This window comes from Natrix helvetica (genome assembly GCF_964273705.1).
Source record: "Natrix helvetica genome assembly, chromosome: 1".
In the NCBI taxonomy this organism is placed as follows: Eukaryota; Metazoa; Chordata; class Lepidosauria; order Squamata; family Natricidae; genus Natrix; species Natrix helvetica.
The window spans coordinates 357,300,788-357,324,368 of record NC_138548.1 but is presented as its reverse complement, the minus strand read 5'-3'; the positions used below and the strand labels follow the sequence as shown (position 1 = coordinate 357,324,368).

Genomic DNA, 23,581 nt, shown 5'->3' with positions numbered 1-23,581 from the left:
TGTTTTTGCAGTTTGTACCGTATATTAATATTTTGAATAAAATAACCTTTTTTTAAAAAAAAAAGTCTCTTTACCACAAGCAAGTTTATGGTGCTGCTGTGGACCCATTTTCTAAACTTCTCTAAATTCATAGAATCATAGCAACATGTGGTTGTTTGTATCATTGTGACCAGAACTGGACACACTATTCTATATCTACTGTCCCCAGCACAGTGTAGAGCAGTGGTTCTCAACCTATGGGTCGGGACCCCTTTGGGGGTCGAACGATCCTTTCACAGGGGTCCCCTAAGACCATCGGAAAACACATATTTTCGATGGTCTTAGGAACTGAGACACCAATTTTATGGTTGGGGGTCACGACAACATGAGGAACTGTATTGAAGGGTCGCGGCATTGGGAAGGTTGAGAACCACTGGTGTAGAGCAACTCTATCACATAGTACTTATCATACGACAAGGGGATACTTGGCCTGCCCTTTTGGAGATTTCCCAGAGGCAGCCACCATTTTCAGTGCACCCACTATTCCTGAACAGTTTACAAAGTGTTACGGTAGTAAAACAGAATACTTTGTCCTAGTGACAATGACCCAGAAGTAGTCACCGTTTTGACACAGTGGCAGGTATGATAAAATGGCAGCTGCTTCCACAAGTCCACCACATGACCCAGGCATGAATCCCACGCGCTTTCAAAATAACAGCTGCTTCTACCAAAGTCATGAAGCCCACAAATGTGTTTCTTGCCTTCCCTCACCAACATGAGGTTCAGAGATCTTCAAAAGGTATGGAGAAGGAGGATGTTGTTATGCCTGATGGGTTGGGAGTCAGGCCTAACAATTGCAGGGACGCAGTGGGAATAGGAAAATGCCTGTGGGTATCCAAAAGGTGGGGTAGTGCGCGCTTCCCCGGTGGGCTCCCCACTCCTTGGGGGGCACAGGACGCCCCGTAGAGGCTCCTGCCGGAGGGGCGGCACCACGGGGGATCCCCGGGATCGGCGGCGGCCGGTGGGGGCCCCCCCGCCTCGCTCCAGGCACTGGGGAGCACGATGGGGAGACGCTCCGGTGTCTTCTCTGTGAGGCTGTGCGGAGAATGAACAAGAAGGAGGACGCGGCTGCGGTGCGGTGAGGCGCAGACTTCTTTCCATTCCCTTTACAAACTTGGAGAAATTGCCAGCAGCTTAAAACTTTTCCTTTCGGCTGATTTGGAGAGGCGCGGCTGGAGGGAGGGGGATTTCCCCCCCCTCAGACAGGCAGCTTGGAACAATTTTGCTCTCAGCCCCAGGGGAAGGAGGAGGGGGGAGAGCCAACCAATGATGTCACACCCTTACTAAAAGTGTTTTTCTTGGACTTAACCCCATAATATACTGATGATCTGGGAACTTTGGGGACTTTGAACTTTTAAAACTTTGTTATGCCTCTAAACCCAAAGCTGGCAGGGCAAGATGGCACACTTCCATTGTCTTTATGGACTCTGAAACCTGACTCCACCTTTAAAACCTCAGGCTTCCGGTCTTTGTCTCCGTGCTACCCAGACAAATCCCTTGTTGATTGCTACCTTTTGAACTCCCTGGAGTGAAAAAGTTTGCTCTATTGCCAGGGTGATTAGAGAAATTCTCTTCTGCCTGGACCCTCTGCCCCCTGGACTCTTCTGGCTGCTCTGCCGCTCTGACTGACCATTCTCTACACTGACTGAACTCTTTATTCCACAAACAATGTCTCCTAAAAGACCACCTCCTGGAAAGCCTGGCTTTGCTACCTCTGCCCCGACATCTGCAACCTCCAGTCCTAGTACACAATCAACGATAACAGCTTTGATGCAACCTAAAAGTAGTGAGACGGAGTTCCAACAAATGTTCCAGCAACTTTTACAGGGACAAGAGGAAATAAAGAAACAACTAAAGGAGATGAAAGAAGAAATTAAAGAGAATCAGGCTCAAATTAATAAGAACTCACAGAGACTGGATCTTTTGGAGGTTGGGACGGCTGAGATGAGGGAGGGGGTGGAAGGGGTGCAGAAGGGAAACAAAGAACTTGATACCCAGCAGATGAAAATTGAGTTTGAGAGAATGTCCTTTTCCCTTAGATTCCAAAACGTGATGGAGGCAGATGATGAAAACATAAGGGACATATATTTTGGCTGAATACATGACAAATATTTTGGCTGAATACATCCAGAAAGAAAAACAACAGATGGGGTGGGAGATAGACCTGGTTTATAGAGTGAATTCAGCTTATGCTAGAACACACAATGTACCCAGGGAGGTACACATTAAATTTCTCAGAAAAAGTACAAGAGATGAAATTCTGAGTGCACAAAGGGGGCAAGCCTTGACATACCAAGACAGGGAAATAACCATTCTGAAGCAGATCCCCAAGAAAGTAAGGGAAAAAAGAAAAAGTTATTCGCAATTAGCGAATAAATTATACCAGAAGGGGGTGTGGTTCAGATGGTTGATGCCTGAAGGTAAGTTAATATTCTGGGAGGAGACAAGAGTTAGAATTAATACACCCATAGAGGCGCAGGCCTTTATGGAAAAAAACAAAGTACACCTAGAAAAATCAGATGATCCTACAACAGACACGCAGGACACGGGAGGGGCCAGAGCTCTGTCGGCGGGGGGAGATGGGGCAATACCAAGAAAGCTCAGATCACAAAAATGAACAAGAAAATCTTTTGACATAAACTGATCGAAATTACTAATTGAATTAACATGCTGACTATATACTACTATGTATTAATGATTTTTGCTTAGATGTATACTATGAGTATGGAGGGAGGGGGCAACTACCGCACTTCGCAACTGCCAAAATTTGTATACCTTTTCCACTACCTTTTTCCCTGTAAATTTCTAAAAAAACCAATAAAACTTTGTTTTAAAAAAAAAAAGGTGGGGTAGTGGAGGCTAGGCCTCCAAGAGAGTCCAACAACTCTCAGGTAGTCATGGTTCTGCTTAACAACTTGAACATTTGTTTAACAGCTTCCTCAGGGAGAGAAGGGGATGGGGGGAGGTAGTTAAGCAAAGTAATATCACGTAACTATTGCAACATGCAACCGTAACTGGCAGGCACCATTACAGTTGTGTCTAGAGGACTACTTCTATGATGGCTAGGGTATTCTGGGGCTCAAAATATGTAGGACACCAAGGTAGAAGACGGAAACTCCACATTTGGGAATTCCATAATCAATATACAAAAAACATCAACCATATTTGCTGCTGATAACGAGAAACTGGTAGTTAGCCCTTTTCCATTTCCTTTTCTCTCCACTTACAAGTCTAATTCTGAGATAGGTTTTCACCTACGTTCCTAATGAGAGATGAGAAATGAAATTCAAGCCTTCTCTAAAGACATCAACTTTCCCTCAGTTTGATTTCCATGTGGCCAATAAGGAACAATTTAGGCCAGAACCATCATCCACAGACAGATTTGTCTCCTCTGTGAGTCACCCGGTATATAACCAGGTTCAAATTCTGACAGAAACTTTTGGCACAAACAGGACATTCAAAGGGTTTCTCTCCTGTGTGAGTCCTCTGGTGTTTCACGTGGTCAGAATTCTCATTGAAACTTTCCCCACGTACGACACATGCAAAGGGGGAAATCTGTGAATTCTCTGATGTCTTACCAAGTTGGAATTGTAACTGAAACATTTTCCACATTCAGGACAGTGAAAGGGTTTCTCTCCTGTGTGAGTTCTCTGATGGTTCATCAGGCTGTAATTGTGACTGAAACTTTTCCCGCAAACAGGACATTCAAATGGTTTCTCTGCTATGTGAATGCTCTGATGATTCAGCAGATTGGAATTCCGACTGAAACTTTTCCCACAATCAGAACATTGAAAGGGTTTCTCTCCTGTGTGAGTCCTCTGATGGTTCACCAGGCTGCAATTCTGACTGAAACTTTTCCCGCAAACGGGACATTCAAAGGGTTTCTCTCCTGTGTGAGTCTTCTGATGATTCAGCAGACTGGAATTCCGACTGAAACTTTTCCCACAATCAGAACATTCAAAGGGTTTCTCTCCTGTGTGAGTTCGCTGATGGTTCAAGAGGTCAGAATTCTGATTGAAACTTTTCCCACAATCAGAACATTCAAAGGGTTTGTCTCTTGTATGAGTTCTCTGATGGTTCATCCGGTTGGAATTCTGACTGAAACGTTTCCCACAAACAAGACATTCAAAGGGTTTCTCTCCTGTGTGAGTCCTCTGGTGTTTCGCCAGGTCAGAATTCTGACTGAAACGTTTCCCACAAAGAGGACATTCAAACGGTTTTTCTCCTGTGTGAGTCCTCTGGTGTTTTGCCAGGTGAGAATTCTGACTGAAACATTTCCCACAAACAGGACATTCAAAGGGTTTCTCTCCTGTGTGAGTCCTCTGGTGTTTCACCAGGTCATAATTCTGACTAAAACTTTTCCCACAAAGAGGACATTCAAAGGGTTTTTCTCCTGTGTGAGTCCTCTGATGGTTCACCCGGTTAGAATTCTGACTGAAACGTTTCCCGCAAACAGGACATTCAAAGGGTTTCTCTCCTGTGTGAGTCCTCTGGTGTTTCACCAGGACAGAATTCTTACTGAAACTTTTCCCACAAACAGTACATTCAAAGGGTTTCTCTCCTGTGTGGGTCCTCATGTGTCTCACGAGGTGGGATTATCCAGTGAAATGTTTCCCACAATCTGGGCAGTCATACGGCTTCTCCCTGCTGTGAGTCCTCAGGTGTATCACCAAGTTGCCATTTTCGCTAAAGATTTTACCACACTGGAAGCACTTATAGGGCATCTCTTCTGCACGGATTTTTTCGTGAACCAAAAAGGATCTGTTCTGACAAACGCTTTTGCCACATTCAGATAATTTGTATCTGCTTTTCTTCAGAGTAGATTCTCCCTTGCGTAATCACTTACAATTTGAAGTCTGCTTTTTCCATAATAGACACACCTATGGAGCTTTTCCACTACTGATATTCTTGAGAAGGTCAAAAATAGATGTGATCCCTTGTTTAGTGGTACTTTAAGTCCTTTCTCTCTTCCAGGGCAACACTATATTACTGTCTGCCCTAGATGCCTATCCAATTGACCTTTTCCTCCCCACTGACTTCCAGATATTTCCCTCTTTCCGAATGGAAATATTACCTCCCTTGACCTCTTTGTGTATTGTGTCCTTGAGTTCTACATAATCTACTTTTTCCAACTCAATATCTCTTATTGATTTTCTTTCCTTTGTGTCTCACCTGCTATGAAAGGAGAATTTTGCGGTTTTTCTGATGGAAATAGAGAATATTTTCATTTCACCTCAATCTGCTTTGCTTTTCAATATTGCTTGTTATTCTCAGTTGTCCAGTGTGGTCTTCCAGCATCATGTTTGCCTGTAAAATTCAAATGAAAACGTGGCTTTTATTGTTTGTAAAACGGTTGCAGATGTGAAAAAAGAAGTATACATTACAATAAAAAGCAAACATGCCACAATGCTAGAATAATCTCTTACATTAATTGTGACATTTGACTACCGAGTTCCAGTTCAAATATCTATGCAATCATGAAATTCAGTTATTGACTCAGGTCAGTCACAAATTCTCAGCCCTACAAAGGGTTATCATCAAATACAGTTATGTGAAGAAGAAAGTACAACCTCTTTGAGCTCTATGATTTTATGTATCACAACATAGTAAAAATAATCTCATCCTTAGCCGTTAAAAAAATAGGAAAATATAACATCAGATAAGCAACAACAGATGATATATTACACCCATGGCATCATTTTCTTTTTCAAAAACAAGGCCAAAACAGACATGAAAAACTGGGAAACTAAAAACACTCTTATTTCTTCCGTAAGTATGAAGAGGCAAAGTAGCAGCCAGTGCTGCTGATCAAATGATCATCAGCAAGTGTGACTATATCTATAAAAGCCAAAGTTGTAGGCGTTTCCTGTTCTCCAGCATTGAGGTGTAAATTAAATGCCAAAGAGTAAAGACATCAGCGGGGATCTTAGAGAAGCAATTGTTGCTGCCCATCCATCTGGGAAGGGTTATAAGACTTTTCCCAAACAATTTAAACTCCATCATTCTACGTACCACATTCATAAGTGGAAAACATAGAAGACAATTGCCAACCTGCAATTCTCAGAGAAATTACTAAAAATCCAAGCATTACATCTCTGGCTCTACTGGCCTCAGTTAGCCTGTTAGGTGTTAAACTTCACGACAGTTCAATTAGAAAAAGACTGAACGAGTATGGTCCTTTTGGAAGGGTTGCCAGGAGAAAGCATCTTCTCTGTAAAAAGGATATGGAAGAAGCACTTAAGAGTTGCAAAGTTTCATCTGAACAAATTACAAGACTTCTGGAGCACAGTCCTTTGGACAGATGGGACCAAAGTGGAGATATTGGCCATAAAGCACAATGCCATTTTGATGCAAACAAAACAAATCAACACAAAGATCTCACTCCAACCATCAAGATCAATGATGAAGGCGAGGTGATTTGGGCTTGCTTTGCAGCCACAGGACTTGACTACTTTGCAGTCATTGAGTTGTGTATGAATTCCTCTCTATACTAAAGTATTCAGAATCAGAACAGAATGGGCCTTGGAGGTCTCTAGTCCAATCCCTGCTCAGGCAGGAGACTTTATATCGTTCCTGATTAATTGCTGTCCATTCTCTTCTTTAAATCCTTCAGTAATGAAGAACTCGCAACTTTTGGAGGGAAGCTGTTCCCAAGGAATTAATCTTAACTTGAAGGAGGCTTTTTAAGATCTTCCCACCAGCAGACAATTGCGGCCACCAGTGTTAAAGCATGGAGCACCAGTGAACTCACAATTTGGGGAGGGAAGGAATATGGAGCAGCAGCTGACATGCTTCAGCCTAATAGCCTCTCTGCTTCCACATCATGGAGGAAACCAAACAGCCGGACTTGCTCCCAGCCTCTCCTCCGACCTGACCTCAACTCACCTTCCAGATGCTGTTTCGACCCTGGGAAGAACACAAAAACCACTCGGCACACCAACTTCCTTCCATGAATGATCCGGAAGAAGTTCCTCTCCTCCCATCCTTTCTAGCAACGCTGAACTCTATGGTTTTAACTCCTTGAAGCTCAACCACATATGCCGATTAAAGGGCTTTCCGGTCAGGGATATATGACTGCCATTTCCCAATAGGGGGCAAAAGAACACACTTGTTCTGTCTCTAACGTGTTTGTAAGGCGTTTTCACTGATTAAATGTTATCAAGTCTTTTTCTACTCCTAGCAACCTACTTTTGCCACTAAGCCCTATGAAATGTGATGCTAAATAGCGTGTGAAAGTTAGCTACGGGCTGAGCCCTAAATGTTTATGAAGTCTTACACAATTACATAGAGTTGGAAGAGACCAACTCTCCAAGCAGGAGACCCTATACCATTCCAGACAAATGGCTGTCCAATCTCCTCTTTAAAAAACTCTTAAACCCCCCACCCCCGCCATCGAGCAGCCTCAACTTCTAGAGGCAAAGAATTTCCACTGATTCTCACTGAGATGTCTCCTTGATTCGAGGTTGGATACCTTTTTGATAGGTCTCCCTCTTTTACTACTTTTTAAAAAGTTTTTATTTTATTTTAAAACAAACAAAAATATACATTAAAAATATCATCAGTTGCATATCTATTTAGCATGTCGTTTGGTCACAAACATTTGTGCATCACTGCTTTCAATTGCCTATAGAATCAGTAGTTATCAGCCCAATATACGTTAGTACATTCATCATCATTGTAAATCATATATTTAATTTACTCTTATAATTTCTTCCTTTTAAACATGTATTCTAAGGATTAAATTCATATGTATGCTAACTATCTGTCACATCGTTGTAAATCTATTAAATAGTAACATATCTTAATGGTATCATCTATCTTATTTTAGTATTTCTTGCAGTATATATAAAAAAAGAATTCAACATATATTTGTATATCAATTATATGAGATATAATGATAAAGATGTATTTATGTACACTTGATAGATATTTTATGTTTTTACAAATAATACAATACAATACAATACAATAGTAGAGTTGGAAGGGACCTTGGAGGTCTTCTAGTCCAACCCCCTGCCTAGGCAGGAAACCCTATACCGTTTCAGACAAATAGCTATCCAACATCTTCTTAAAGACTTCCAGTGTTGGGGCATTCACAACTTCTGGAGGCAAGCTGTTCCAACAATTAATCAGTGGAACAGCTTGCCTCCAGAAGTTGTGAATGCCCCAACACTGGAAGTCTTTAAGAAGATGTTGGATAGCTATTTGTCTGAAACGGTATAGGGTTTCCTGCCTAGGCAGGGGGTTGGACTAGAAGACCTCCAAGGTCCCTTCCAACTCTACTATTGTATTGTATTGTATTGTATTATTTGTAAAAACATAAAATATCTATCAAGTGTACATAAATACATCTTTATCATTATATCTCATATAATCAACTACAAGTATTATTTCTTCATTTTAAACAAGATATTCTAAATATTCAATTCATATATATACCAAAATTCCATTACTTTGTCATAAATCTATAAAACCTATATTAAAGTAATCTGTCTTTATCATATCTCCTGTCACATTCTATTATTACAATTCAAGGTTATGTTAATTGTATCCATTGATAAAAAAAGTCCCAAATCTTAAAAAAACTGTTCATCCTCTTGTTCTCTGATTTCAAATGTCAATTTACTCATTTCAGCACATTCCATTGTTTTTCAAATAACTTCCTCCTGCATTGGTATTTTCTCATTTTTCCAGTTTTTTGCAAATACAATTCTGGCTGCCGTTAAAATATTTACGATCAAATATTTCAAGTCTTTATTGTATGTATCTGGTATAATAGCCAATAAAAGAGTTTCTGGTTTAAAGTCTATGCGTTTCTGTGTCATTTTTTCCAACCACATGTGGATTTTAGTCCAATACCTTTTAGCTTCTGTGCAAGTCAACCACATGTGGTAGTATGATCCCGGTGTCTGATGACATTTGCAACATTTTTACGATTTGTTTTTGGACATTCTTGCTATTCTCGTTGGGGGTATGTGCCACCTATAAAACATCTTATACAAATTTTCCTTATAAGCTGTTGACATTTTATAATTTTGGGACCACAATTTCTCCCATTTCTCTAGTTCAATCCCATGTCCAAAATTTCCCCCCCAAGCTATCATAGGTTCTTTTAATTTGCTCTTCTTTTAACTTAACCTTTAGTAAGTGTCCATATAGTTTTTTAATTACTTTTTCATCAGTACCTATCAAAATTTCATCTGTTTTTTTAATCATAAAAATCTTCCATTTTGCAGTCTTTGTCATATCTAGATTGTAATTGCACATATGAAAACCAATTCATTTCTATTCCTTCCTGTTTCAGCTCTTGCATAGATTTGAGTTTACCCTCTGCATTCAAAATTTCACCAAATCTAACCGTTTGTTCCTTCTTGTATATTATTTGATATGAAAAAGCTTCAATAGTTGATAGCCAGACTGGTATTTTTAAGCAATATTGTTTTTTAATCTTCTCCCAATTCCATAACAAAGCTTCCCTTAAATAATGTCTTCAGAAATAACCCTGTGGTTTAGTACCTTTATACCATAAAAAAGCATGCCATCCCAACAATAAGTCATGTTCTTCTAACCTCTGTTACTTCTTGTCCTGCTCTCACAGGTGCATTGGACAATAAATCCACCGCCTTTTTTCTGTGTTAGCCCCTCAGATATTGAAAGGATGCTATGATGGCATCCCTAGTCCTTCTCAGACTAGACATATCCAGTTCCTGCAATAATTCATCGTACAACTCCTTTGGAGTAGAAATTTTAAAATTACAAGGAGGAGGATATATTCTAAATCAAAAGAAGAAAATTGAACAACTGTTTAAAGTATATCGAAAGTTGGAAGTGTGCAATCTCCCATATTACCAGTTTTTCAAACCATCAGACATAGAACAATTTGTAATCCGGAACTGTATCAGGCAATCATAGTGTTGCAGAAAAAAACAAGACTTAGACGTCTTCGGGATCAAGGAGGAGTTTATTGGCAGCCAGGTTCAGAAAAGCTAGTCATAGGCTAGCATGCATCTTCTGAACAACCCTTCTCATGGAAGCACACATTCTTTTTTTGAAAAAATAATTTTTAATTTTTGAATAAACACAAACAGACAAAACACAACAAACACTACAAAAATATCTTCCATTACAAATGATAAAAAGTGTGTCAATTGGTTACAAAGAGCTTTCGTGCATCCCTGTCAGGGGAAAAATCACCCTGAAGAAAAATGAGGTCTATGGACCGGGCTGATTTTCCAACAGCATATGCATTAAGATATTGAAGAAAAAAATAAAAGTCTTGGGAAGCATATTCTAATTAATAAACAAACTTTAATACGAAAATAATAAAAGTAAATAAAACAGGAGCTGACTAATTATTACATTTTGATAAGAAAGTTCCGTCTGCCAGCTTTCTGGCAGGCGGACAAAAGTTCAGCAGAAGCTTTCTCTTTCTCCTTCGCCTCTCTCTGGAATGTGTGAAGACATGCGCAATAAATCACTTTCAGATAACTTTTATGACCTGCGCAATAACTCTTTCTCAGTTTAACTCTTCAGTGTTAGTTTCAGTCAGTTAATGTCTAGCAAACTTTTTAACATCGTGACAATCCCTTCCACAGTCATCACCTACAATTCATATCAATTTATATGTTTTAAATCAAATATATTTATATAAATTACTATCATCGTACCTCAATCTTCATATGACTATGATTGTTTTTACGTCCCTTTATATAAAATATTCCAAAATTTAAAGCAAAACCACATGATGGCATTCCGTTATCTATTTTCAATATCATCCAGCAGCATTACATCTTTATGACACTTTCTAAATAAAAAAATAATTATGTTTAATAAAAAAGTTTCTAGACCTCCTTTCTTAATCACTGTTTACAATTTATATCCAATTTCCCTTTCAGCATGTCAACACAAATATTACATTATTAACATTATCAATCATTTATTTAACAACATCCATCATCATTTCATTTTTATTTTTTATTTTTGGTCTTAGTTTAACTAAATTTGATATTCTTTTTTTTAATATTATAAACTTTTATACATAATAGTGTTTCTAAATTTCCTTTCATGATCACCATTTAGAATTTATACTAACTTTCCTCTTGTCAAACCAATACATATGTGTACATTGTTATCATTATCAATTATTTGTTCTGACCCCCCCTCTTTGTACACCAAAGCACTCCAAGACAAGAATACTGCCAGATGATTTATTCACAGTAAATTAACACATTGACTAGACCTTGGCAGCAATCCAGACTTCCAAGATAAGACACAGACACAATAGCTTGTTCAGCGTTGGTAAATAAGTTGAACTCTGCAACCAGCCTCCAGAAAAGTCCCTCCTTAAATACTATCTTGAGAGGAGCCTAATTACAACCACCTGGGTCCAATTATCTTCTGTATCTGCATAGTTGTTCTCTACGTCTATCAGCCCTTCGTTGCCTAGCGTCCAAGACCAACTCCCTTGTCTCCTCCCACTGCTCCAAGGCATGACGTCAGGAGCACACTCCCGTTGGCTTTCACCACTGCTCCATGCCTCAGGTGCCTCCTGGTGGCCAACCAACCTCTCTGATCCCTGCTTGGAGTCGGAACCCTGTCCAGGGTCCTCCACATCTTCCAGTGCCGACTCATAAGGCTCCTCACTGTCGGAGTCTGGTTGCAGCTCCAACGGCTCCCGCTGGGCCACAACAATTATTTATCTAACGATATCCATTATCACTTCATTTTTACCATAATGCACTAATTTTAACTAAATTTGACTAATATTTTGTTATTAGTTTTCATGTCTCAACCTGTATCTTTCCAGTAATAGTGCAGTCTTATGTCTTTTGCCATTTGTGGAATTAGTTTCTTGTTATTTCCTTAATCAAATTTGTATGGACTTCTCTTCGCAACTCGTTGCTTTTTACATATCTTGTAAAATCTTGAGACCCTTCGTCCGCTTCTTTAATCAGCTTATCTTTGGCTATCAGGACAGTTACAGGGGGCGCTTCTTCAAGCCTACCACTAGAGGTCGGGCCTGTCCTGGTCTACCTTCCAATACTTCTCAGCAGCTGGCTTAACTCGTGTCCAATGAATCCAAAACTTGGATTCCAACACTCTTACTGTAGGTGGAGAACACATGACCACAGTATATGGGCTCTTCCACCTGGGTTTCAAGTTCTTTCCTTTCCAGTGTTTTACCCAAACTCTGTCTCCCACCTGAATATTATGACTAGAGGTGTCCAGAAATGGTGGACTGAGGGACACACAGTATTGCTGGATTTCTTGTATTTGCTTATTTAATTCTCCCACCATTTGATTCACCCATGAGGTCCCTATTTGACCTAGGTCCCCTACGTGATTTTTCAAGTTAGCACTTATAACTGGGAGTCTCCCAAACATCATTTCAAAAGGAGATAATCTAATTCCCTTTCGTGGAGTGCATGCAAAAGACCAAAGTGCCAGCGGCAATGCATCCACCCATTCAAGGTGAGTTTCAAGACACACTTTGTCCTTGAGTAGGATTCTAGTCACTTCAAATCTACAGTTGCCTGGAGTTGCTCTGCTTTAGAATATCTGGGGCTCAGTCCCCTTCGCATTTCCAATGCTGCATAAGCTGTCATGTCAGGGTGGCTCTGATCATCTCGGATTGCTGACAGCTTTGCTTCTCTGTCAGCTGCTCTTCCCTTTTCTGCTGGATCCGACCATCCAGCTTGGAGATTGGGCAGATCCCCCTTATGAGATCTTTAATTCCCCCGGGCAAGCACACTAGTTGCTCTTTGATTCTAATACTAAATGAATTGCGTGACTAGTAAATATAGTAATTGGCTGCCCACAAGTCAATTTATTAGCTTCCTTGATCAGAAGACCAGTTGCGGCGAGGATTTTAAGGCAATGTGCCCCTTTTGCTAAGCCGTGGGGTGTTGCCACTTCCCTTTTCTTGAGGCAAGAAAGATTTCTCACGGTTGGGAAATCCCTTAACATAAGCTTGAGGCAATGCTTACTTTAAAATCTCAAATGCCTGTTTTGTGCATAACAAAGACAGGCTAGAGCAATCTGTGGAACAGCTTGCCTCCAGAAGTTTTGAATGCCCCAACACTGGAAGTCTTTAAGAAGATGTTGGATAGCTATTTGTCTAAAATGGTATAGGGTTTCCTGCCTAGGCAGGGGGTTGGACTAGAAGACCTCCAAGGTCCCTTCCAACTCTACTATTGTATTGTATAATCTGATTAACAAAGGCATATGTGCCTTGTGCCAGCATGTATCGAGTGACAAAATGAGGGAGTATTTTCTTTCCAAATAGCCCCATGAGCATGTAAAACTCTAAATGCATATTTTCTGTCTGTGTAGACATTAACCATCTTCCTTTTTGCTAACTGGAAGGCTCTTCCTCTGACTGGGCATGGGATTCTAACTACTGACTCCTCCTTGTACATTCTTCCGGCAGGTCCCCTGGTCTCCTGCTTTCCCTGTCTAAGAGCCTCGGCGAGAAAAATTACATTTCTTCTTGGTCTTTAAAGTTCCTTCTTCTCTGAAATTTGAGCCCAATTAATATATGCTTTGTATGCTCATTCCACGTTCAGAGGTGCCTTTCCTGTCCCCCCTTTTTGCCTTCTGTAATTTTTACCCTAATGTCATCTGCAGAGTGACCAATGAAGATCATATTGACCATTCTCTTATTTTCTTCAACCTCAGGATCTAATGTGGTATATTGCCTAAAGGTTTGATAAATGCATTCTAAGAATTCCCCTGGATTTTCATCCTTTTTCTGTTGAATTTGATAGACCTTCCCTAAGTTCTTAACTTTTTGTTTGAGTCCTAACAAAACTAAACACATCAACAAGGACAAACACACAAGTTAAAACAACACAGGAACTAAATGCTTTGTTGGGACTCTTTTTCTTTTTCCTTCCTCCTTGAGGCTTGTTACCCATTCTGGTAATGACTATATCTCAGGGTTTTTCCAAGAATGTTGTATCCTGTCCACCCAGGACTATACACTTTACAACTCCTTCTCCTTCTCCTTCTTTGTTCTGGGGTGTTCAGTGTCTTCTCTTTTCTAATTTTTTTTGGATCTCCCAGCAAGTGCTGGCATATTTTAAAAGATCCAAAGTTTTCTATATCTATCTTTAGACCTACCAGCAAGTGTTGCAGAAAAAAATGTATAGAGTAACATGTTTTGAAGAGGCGTTTGAGAAACGCTTCCTTCACCACCCGTGTTCTATTTCTAAGACACTTTCCACTGACCTGCGGCCCCAGAGACTCACAGTCACCAACAGGAACTGCAGTCGCTTAACCACCCACACAATTCTAAAGCCTCATTAGGATACGCCGGTTCCGTTAGGAAGGGACGCTATCTCGGGCTCAGGGGGGTGATCGGGCCCCCTCTTCCACTTTCAACCGAGTGGGTCTACAATTCCCACAATACTTGCCTGCAGGCGTCTTCTCTTCTCAGCAGGCGTAATTTATTGACTTGTCCTGATCCCGGTCCAGTTCTTGGATTGGCGGTGTCCACCGGATGCCCGAGGGGGGTCGTCTGACCCCTTCCAGAGAAAGTCTCTGTGGGCGCCCGAAGGTTGGGCAAGATGGCCTCGATTGGGCACCGGTCGGTCCATTCCGTCCTCAGCGAAATATCGCTCTAAGTCCTGCCGCAGGTCGCCACAATTGTTGCAGAAAATAACAAGACAGGCTTCTCGGGATCAAGGAGAAGTTTATTGGGGTTCAGAAAAGCTAGTCAAAGGCTAGTATGCAACTTCTGAACAACCCTTCTAATGGAAGCACGCATTCTTTTTTTTTAATTAAGGAATTTAATAGTTTTTACAAATATTTCCCCTTCCCCTTCCCTCCCTCTACCCCAACCCTACCCCTCCTCCAACCCTCCCTCCCCGCAACCTCCCAGAGCAAAATACAGGGTATAAACATTTAACAATCATACACTAACATAAGGTAACTAACTATAGCATCCTACCTCTTACTTTAGATAAATTGTAACATTTCTTGTTCATTCATAAGCTAATTGGAATTTCTTAGTCCGATATTTATTTTGAATGTAATCAATCCATCTTTTCCATTCCAGCTTGTATTTCTCATCTGAATAACCTGGTCTTTTTTCCATCTAGCCTGTAACTGTCCATACTGAAACCAGGTTTGAAATACCCTTTCCTCTCTTAATACATTCAAGAGTTTTAGCTGTGGTACACCCCTTTCTATGTTAAGAAGCTCTTTATATGTAATTACGTCCTGTTTTTGTTCTCTACTTATATTCTCTATCGCGTGTCTGGGTACTACCCACATAGGTATCTTATCATTTAACTTGTATTGATATTTTTTCCAGACACACAGTAGAGCATTCCTTAATATGTGGCTTTTAAACATCTTGTCCACCTTCTTGTCATATATTAAATAAGCATGCCAACCACATACCAAATCATATCCCTCAATATTCAATATTCTACCCTCTGTTAAGTTAATCCAATCACTAATTGTTGATAAAACTACTGCTTCATAATATAATTTTAAGTTGGGCATTTTCAAACCTCCTCTTTCACGTATATCCTGCATTATTTTAAGTTTTATTCTTGGTTTCTTCCCCGCCCAGACAAAGTTATTAATACCTTTCTGCCATTCTTCCAAATTTGCATCATTTTAAAGTATTGGTATCATTTGAAAAAGAAATAAAAACTTAGGCAAAACGTTCATTTTTACTGCTGCTATCCTTCCCAGTAAAGACAATTGTAATTTTTTCCATTTATTCATCTCTGTCTGTATGTTGTACCATAATGGTTCATAATTATACTTATATAATTTCCCATTTGGGGTTGTAATATAAACTCCTAGATATTTAACCTTTTAAACTATCTCACATCCTGTTACTCTTTCCAATTCTTCTTTTTGATTTATAGTCATGTTTTTAACTATCATCTTTGTTTTCCTTAAATTTATTTTAAACCCAGATACTTGACCATATTGATTAATTATGTTCATTAGACCTATAGCTGATTTCCCCGGTTGGGTTAGAGTTACAACCAAGTCATCCGCGAATGCTCGTACTTTGTATTCATAGTGCCTAATCTTAATTCCCTGTACATCATCTGAGTCACGTATTCTATTCAGCAATAATTCCAAAGTTAGAATAAACAATAATGGAGACAGGGGACATCCCTGCCTTGTTCCTTTTTCGATTTTAAAAGGTTCTGTTAGACTACCATTAACTATAATTTGTGCTGTTTGTTTCTGGTATATTGCATTAATAGATTGTGTAAAATACTCTCCAAACCGCATCTTTTGTATTATTTTCATTAAAAACTGCCAATCCACTCGATCAAATGTTTTCTTTGCATCCAAGAATATAAGCACTGCAGGGATTTGGTTATTCTTCCCCAAATACTCCAATATATTAACAATTTGTCTTACATTACTTTTCATTTGTCTCCCATGTATAAAACCAGATTGGTCATTGTGAATCATTTGTTGTATAACTGACATCAACCTATTTGCTAGTATTTTAGCAAAAAATTTATAATCTGTATTGAGTAGTGATATAGTTTTTTGGCTGTGATCTTGATCTTCTTTCGGAATCAGGGAAATAAAGGCTGTTTTCCAAGATGGTGGTACCCCTCCTCCCAGTTGTATTTTATTAAACTCAGGAGAAAGCATCTTCTCTGTAAAAAGGACATGGAAGAAGCACTTAAGAGTTGGAAAGTTTCATCTGAACAAATTACAAGACTTCTGGAGCACAGTTCTTTGGACAGATGGGACCAAAGTGGAGATATTGGCCATAAAGCACAATGCCATTTTGATGAAAACAAAACAAATAAAACACAAAGATCTCACTCCAACCATCAAGATCAATGATGAAGGCGAGATGATTTGGGCTTCTTTTGCAGTCACAGGACCTGGCTACTTTGCAGTCATTGAGTCGCCTGTGAATTCCTGTCTAAACTAAAGTATTCAGAATCAGAACAGAATGGGCCTTGGAGGTCTCTAGTCCAATCCCTGCTCAGGGAGGAGACTTTATATCGTTCCTGATTAAATGCTGTCCATTCTCTTCTTTAAATCCTTCAGTAATGAAGAACTCGCAACTTTTGGAGGGAAGCTGTTCCCAAGGAATTAATCTTAACTTGAAGGAGGCTTTTTAAGATCTTCCCACCAGAAGAAAATTGCGGCCACCAGTATTAAAGCATGGAGCACCAGTGGACTCACAATTTGGGGAGGGAAGGAACATGCAGCAGCAGCTGACATGCTTCAGCCAAATAGCCTCTCTGCTTCCACATCATGGAGGAAACCAAACAGCCGGACTTGCTCCCAGCCTCTCCTCCGACCTGATCCCAACTCACCGTCCAGATGCTGTTTCGATCCTGGGAAGAGTACAAAAGCCACTCAGCACACCAACTTCCTTCCATGAATGATCTGGAAGAGGTTCCTCTCCTCCCATCCTTTCTAGCAACGCTGTACTCCAACCCTCCAAGCAAGAGACCCTATATCATTTCAGACAAATGGCTGTCCAATCTCCTCTTTAAAAACCTCTTAACCCACCCCCTACATCGAGCACCCTCAACTTCTTGAGGCAAAGAATTTCCACTGATTCTCACTAAAATGTCTCCTTGATTCTAGGTTGGATACCTTTTTGATAAGTCTCCCCCTGTTACTTCTTGTCCTGCTCTCAGGCACATTGGACAATAGATCCACCGCCTTTTTTCTGTGTCAGCCCCTCAGATATTGAAAGGATGCTACGATGGCATCCCTACTCCTGCTCTGTGTTAGACTAGACATATCCAGTTCCTGCAATAATTCATCGTACAACTCCTTTGGAGTAGAAATTAGAAAATTACAAGAAAAAGAATATATTCTAAATCAAAAGAAGAAAATAGAACAATTGTTTAAAATATATCGAAAGTTGAAGTGTGCAATCTCCCATTTTACCAGGTTTTCAAACCATCAAACATAGAACAATTTGTAATCCAGAATTATATCAGCCAGTCATAGTTGGTCTGTTATGCAGTATTTATCACATATTGTGGCCAGATATTACCAATACTGTCAACAGTTTAACCTGCTACACATAACAACCTACACAACAACACTGGTACGGAATTAAAACGATACCATGGATTTTTAGGATTGCATTTACAACCATCAAGTGAATGGTTAGTAAAGGATTTGGATATTGAAGTGAAAGTAGAAACAGAAGAAAGCATATTGTCATAAAATAATGTATTGTCAGATACGCAGGGAAAGAAAATGCAATAGACATAATTTATTGTCCACCAGAAAATAATTTAGCTGACCTCATGACAAAACCATTAAGTATACAAAAACACAAAGGTCTTGTGAAACAATTTGGTTTAAATGCTGTCCAGCTATAAATTAGAGGGGTCTTAGGATATTAAATTTAGTAGCTGAAACAGTTAAATTGGACAATGGGCAGGAACAGAGCAGTTGAGTGGATTGCTGGCTTCTGCATGAGGCAATCAACGCTATGATTGGTTGCTGTAGGTTTAAAGGGGGTGTTTCCCAGTTTTCCCGCTTTTTTTCTTCTGTGTGCTCTTATGCTATTTGGAATTACCTCAGGATGTTCCTGCATTCCTGCCCATTTTGTTTCCTGTAAATATGTGAAATGTTTATTTATTTATATCTAAAACGACAAAATTGCCTCAGTGTCTCTGAATTCATTTGGGAACTTGCTGCATAATTCCCTGACAGAGGACTCTCTCTATTGCACCCAGAGAAAAAAAAAACCATTTGCAGTGGATGCCATTTGCCAGAAGCATCACAGGGAGGGAAATAACTGTTGTGATTTGTAGCTGGTGGATCACCCTGAAGGATGTGAAGGATGGTGGTGAGAAAAAACATTTCTGCTCTTAGAGGTCCCCTTCCTCTGCGGCCGATGGAGGAGTTGGGGATTATGAGTGCACACAAATGAATCCCTTTGTGAGCCTGAGCTCTTCCCAAGAAGCTTCCATAGGGAGCACAGCCAATTCTTAAGACACCTCACCATGGTTTGGAAACTGCAGGTTTATTTGGAGAAGGCTGAAGCGGATGTGGCTCCTACAAATTTGGAGTTAATAGACTCGATGCGTGATAAACTAAGCTTCCTTAAGGAACTGAGGAATGGACCTACTATATCTAACTGGAAAACCATTTGGAAATTGGATCAACCAAGAGGTTTATGATTTTGGGGAATAAGACACAACTGTTGGCTTATTGTTCTCAACTTAAATTTTAAGAAAAAGTTTTATTAATAAGAATAAAACAGGACAAATCAGAGACAATGATTCTGGTGATTTAGAGTAAATATGAAGCCATTCTAAGCTTTATACAAATTAAATGGAATAGTAGATTGTTAACAAAGTGCTTTAATGTTTTACTTTGTTGTTGGTTTGTCTGTTAGTTACATTGCCTTTACATATTGTATATAGATGAACGTCGAATTGGTTGAAAATAAAAGTAGAAGTTCAGAAATTTTGGGCCTGCTTCAGGAGCGGAGGGAACTAATATTGCTCCAATATGTTTATGAATATTCTAGTGGGGGGATAATAAAAGTAAATCTGTTTTTGTCTTTTTTAATGATTTTTTTTTCTTTTTATATGTCTTTTCTATCCTTGTTTTGCGCATGAAAAAAATATTTCTGTTTTTGCAGTTTGTAGCGTATATTAATATTTTGAATAAAATTACCTTTTTTTTAAAAAAAAAGTCCCTTTACCACAAGCAAGTTTATGGTGCTGCTGTGGACCCATTTTCTAAACTTCTCTAAATTCATAGAATCATAGCAACATGTGGTTGTTTGTATCATTGTGACCAGAACTGGGCACACTACTCTATATCTACTGTCCCCAGCACAGTGTAGAGCAGTGGTTCTCAACCTGTGGTTTTCACCTACATTCAGAATGAGAGATGAGAAATGAAATTCAAGCCTTCTCTAAAGTCATCAACTTTCCCTCAGTTTGATTTCCATGTGGCCAATAAGGAACAATTTAGGCCAGAAGCATCATCCACAGACAGATTTGTCTCCTCTGTGAGGAGTATATAACCAGGTTCAAATTCTGACAGAAACTTTTGGCACAAACAGGACATTCAAAGGGTTTCTCTCCTGTGTGAGTCCTCTGGTGTTTCACAGGGTTAGAATTCTCATTGAAACTTTCCCCACGTACTACACATGCAAAGGGGGAAATCTGTGAATTCTCTGATGTCTTACCAAGTTGGAATTGTAACTGAAACATTTTCCACAATCAGGACAGTGAAAGGGTTTCTCTCCTGTGTGAGTTCTCTGATGGTTCATCAGGCTGTAATTGTGACTGAAACTTTTCCCGCAAACAGGACATTCAAAGGGTTTCTCTGCGATGTGAATGATCTGATGATTCAGCAGAATGGAATTCTGACTGAAACTTTTCCCACAAACAGGACATTCAAAGGGTTTCTCTCCTGTGTGAGTCCTCTGATGGTTCATCAGGCTGCAATTCTGACTGAAACTTTTCCCACAATCAGAACATTCAAAGGGTTTCTCTCCTGTGTGAGTCTTCTGATGATTCACCAGGCTGTAATTCTGACTGAAACGTTTCCCGCAAACAGGACATTCAAAGGGTTTCTCTCCTGTGTGACTCCTCTGATGGTTCACCAGGCTGCAATTCTGACTGAAACTTTTCCCACAATCAGAACATTCAAAGGGTTTCTCTCCTGTGTGAGTCCTATGATGATTCAGCAAACTGGAATTCCGATTGAAACTTTTCCCACAATCAGAACATTCAAAGGGTTTCTCTCCTGTGTGAGTCTTCTGATGATTCAGCAGACTGGAATTCCGACTGAAACTCTTCCCACAATCAGAACATTCAAAGGGTTTCTCTCCTGTGTGAATCCTCTGATGGTTCAAGAGATCAGAATTCTGACTGAATCTTTTCCCACAATCTGAACATTCAAAGGGTTTGTCTCTTGTATGAGTCCTCTGATGGTTCATCCGGTTATAATTCTGACTGAAACGTTTCCCACAAACAGGACATTCAAAGGGTTTCTCTCCTGTGTGAGTCCTCTGGTGTTTCGCCAGGTCAGAATTCTGACGGAAACGTTTTCCACAAACAGGACATTCAAAGGGTTTCTCTCCTGTGTGAGTCCTCTGATGAATTGCCAGGTGAGAATTCTGACTGAAACATTTCCCACAAACAGGACATTCAAAGGGTTTCTCTCCTGTGTGAATCCTCTGGTGTTTCACCAGATCAGAATTCTGACTAAAACTTTTCCCACAAAGAGGACATTCAAAGGGTTTCTCTCCTGTGTGAGCCCTCTGATGGTTTACTAGATTAGAATTATCACTGAAACTTTTCCCACAATCAGGGCACTCAAAGGGTTTCTCTCCTGTATGAGTTCTCAGGTGTCTCACGAGGTGGGAATTATCAATGAAAGGTTTTCCACAATCTGGACAGTTATACGGCTTTTCCCTGCTGTGATACATCACCAAGTTGCCAGTTTCCTCAGTTGTCCGGGGTGCCCTTATTGGTATCCTCTTCATCTGAAAGATTTAAATAAAAGTGTAAGTTTAAAATTGTTTCTTTATGAAATGGTTGCAGAAGATGTGAAAAAGAATACACTACAAGTAAAAAGCAAACATGCCACAATGCTGAAATAGCTTCTAATGTTAATTATGATTCATTTGACACATTGAAGATTACTGAGATCCAAGTTCAAATATACATTCAGTCACGAAATACACTTGTTGACTTGGGTCCGTCACAAATTTTTCATACTGCAATTATTGGATAGAACCTCTGTAGTTTAAATAAATGTTTTTACTAAAAATGCTATTTCTCTTTTACACAAAACATTAAAACATAAATCATTGTAAGGTGCTAAGGAAAGAGGTTTGAGTTGACTAGATTTGAAATTGCATTTTGATGCTTGTTGCTTTCTGGCAAAAAGAGTGAGGGACTCTCCAAAATAAGAGCTTCCTTGAGCTTGACAAGCATAAATAAAATTTTTGATGGCACACCTCTTTATGGTACGATAAGGTTAAAGCAAATGTTGATTTTAAACATCACTTTGTTAGAAATGCCTTCCTCTTTGGGTGTCCCCAAGGACGTTTTTAAGAAAAGAAATGGTGGTGAGGCCAGACTGGTGGACTTATGGTCAATTTTGATTGAATTATTGTGACCCTCTCCTCAAATCTAAAGAGGAGTTAGAATCAGAAGGATGTTTGCCATTGATTCGTATATTTACCATTGAAAGAAAGATTTGAATGAGACAAAAAGAGCTATGGATAGATTTTGTGAAAAATGAAATTGGAAATGAATCCAAGCTCCTGCTCAGGCAGGAAGCTCTATACCAAATGGTTCTTATGCTGTTAGTATCTAACATTGAAGAAATTCTCAGGAATGTATAAAGGCACCTTAAATGTTGGAAATGTAAATAAGAGATTTTATCATTTATGGTGGACATATGACAAAGAATTATTGGAGTAAGATTCACAAATTCATAAAGAAGATTCTTAAAGACAATATAAAGATAAAACCAGAATGTTTTCGTTTAGTGGATAAAGAACTTGAAAAAATATGAAACTTTGATGTTAAATGTGTTGATGGCATCAAGAATGCTATATGCACAAAAATAGAAGAATATTGAGGGGGAGGAGCCAAAGTTGCGACGAGACGACATGCGATCTCAATGCTCTGAGATTGCAGTCAATACTTTTGCTGCTGGGTGGTCCAAACGGACCTAAACCGTCCCTCAGAGACGGTGAACAGGAAGAATACATCTTGCTGATCTTAGGGACATCGCAAAGTCCCTAATTGATCCAAGAGAAGTTCTTTAAGCCGGTGACAAAAAATCCAGCCATTTGGCTGATGAAGTTGAGGCGGCTCCAAAACGGAAGGTTATGGAAAGAGAAAGTGTTTCCAGCTGGTGAGGAATTTTTACTGTTTTAAAAGCGACTGCCTATAAAAAGCAGAAAATTAATTTAAATTGGAGAACAGAAGAAATAAGCAGTGGAATTAAATTTGGAATGGTTTTGGACAGTGGGTTATCTTACTTTTAAACGCTATCTTCACGGATGAAATTTATGCAAGCCTTTTAAAACGAATGGATTAAGTTTCTTCTTCTATTTTTTTTCCTTTTACTATTCTTTGTAACCTATGGACTAAAATTCTCCTCTTTCATTACTTTGGGTGTTTTCCTAACTCATTTAAGAATCGGACTTTTTTTAAAACTTGAAATACAGATACAAAAAGAAACAAAAAAATTGTAACATTGCAACAATAACGCTGCTACTCGGAGGCTGGAGGTTTGTGTCTTGGAAACAAAACACTTTTATTTTTTTTCACTAATTATCCTGGCTTGGCACTTCAAGGTCTCACTGCTTGTTTATAGAGAGTGATAAGAAGAAAAGCACACAGATGTTCCTTTTAAGTATATTTTTAGCCAGAAAAAGATGAAAATGAAATGTTATTTGAATCTATGCTTAATCTTGTTAAAACCTTCTAAGCTAGAGCAGCAGTGTTTGTTAGCTGGAGATAATGGCACAATCTCAACAGCAGAAAGAAGTTTTAAGTCTGCAAAAGATATTCTCAGAAATACAGAA

At 39.4% G+C, this 23,581-nt stretch overlaps 3 protein-coding genes across 10 annotated transcripts in view; all 3 read right to left on the bottom strand.

The window, feature by feature from the left end:
- The window catches only part of LOC309384246 (uncharacterized protein), a 198,933-nt gene extending 181,487 nt beyond the window's left edge, over positions 1-17,446 (bottom strand). The window contains exons 1-2 of one of the 8 annotated variants that reach the window (XR_014173982.1): positions 6,925-7,339; positions 5,212-5,346 (exon numbers count right to left, since the gene is read on the bottom strand). The gene's annotated coding sequence lies outside the window, so the exon portion shown is untranslated. Of the gene's footprint in view, positions 1-5,211; positions 5,347-6,924; positions 7,346-17,357 lie in introns of those variants that run through there. The other 7 variants (XR_014173983.1, XM_081937496.1, XM_081937495.1 and 4 more) reach the window with 7 other exon arrangements.
- On the bottom strand, positions 2,885-4,799 carry LOC309384293 (uncharacterized protein). Its single transcript, XM_081937617.1, has one exon. The coding sequence runs from the start codon at positions 4,614-4,616 to the stop codon at positions 3,534-3,536; it is 1,083 nt and encodes a 360-aa protein (XP_081793743.1). The 5' UTR covers positions 4,617-4,799; the 3' UTR covers positions 2,885-3,533.
- Positions 17,447-19,234: 1,788 nt separating the features above from the next.
- LOC309384276 (uncharacterized protein) overlaps positions 19,235-23,581 on the bottom strand; it is a 259,594-nt gene continuing 255,247 nt past the window's right edge. Inside the window, exon 2 of the mRNA XM_081937581.1 lies at positions 19,235-21,520. Within this exon, the coding sequence (XP_081793707.1) occupies positions 20,171-21,520 (1,350 nt within the window). The 3' untranslated portion in view covers positions 19,235-20,170. The remainder of the gene's footprint in view (positions 21,521-23,581) is intronic.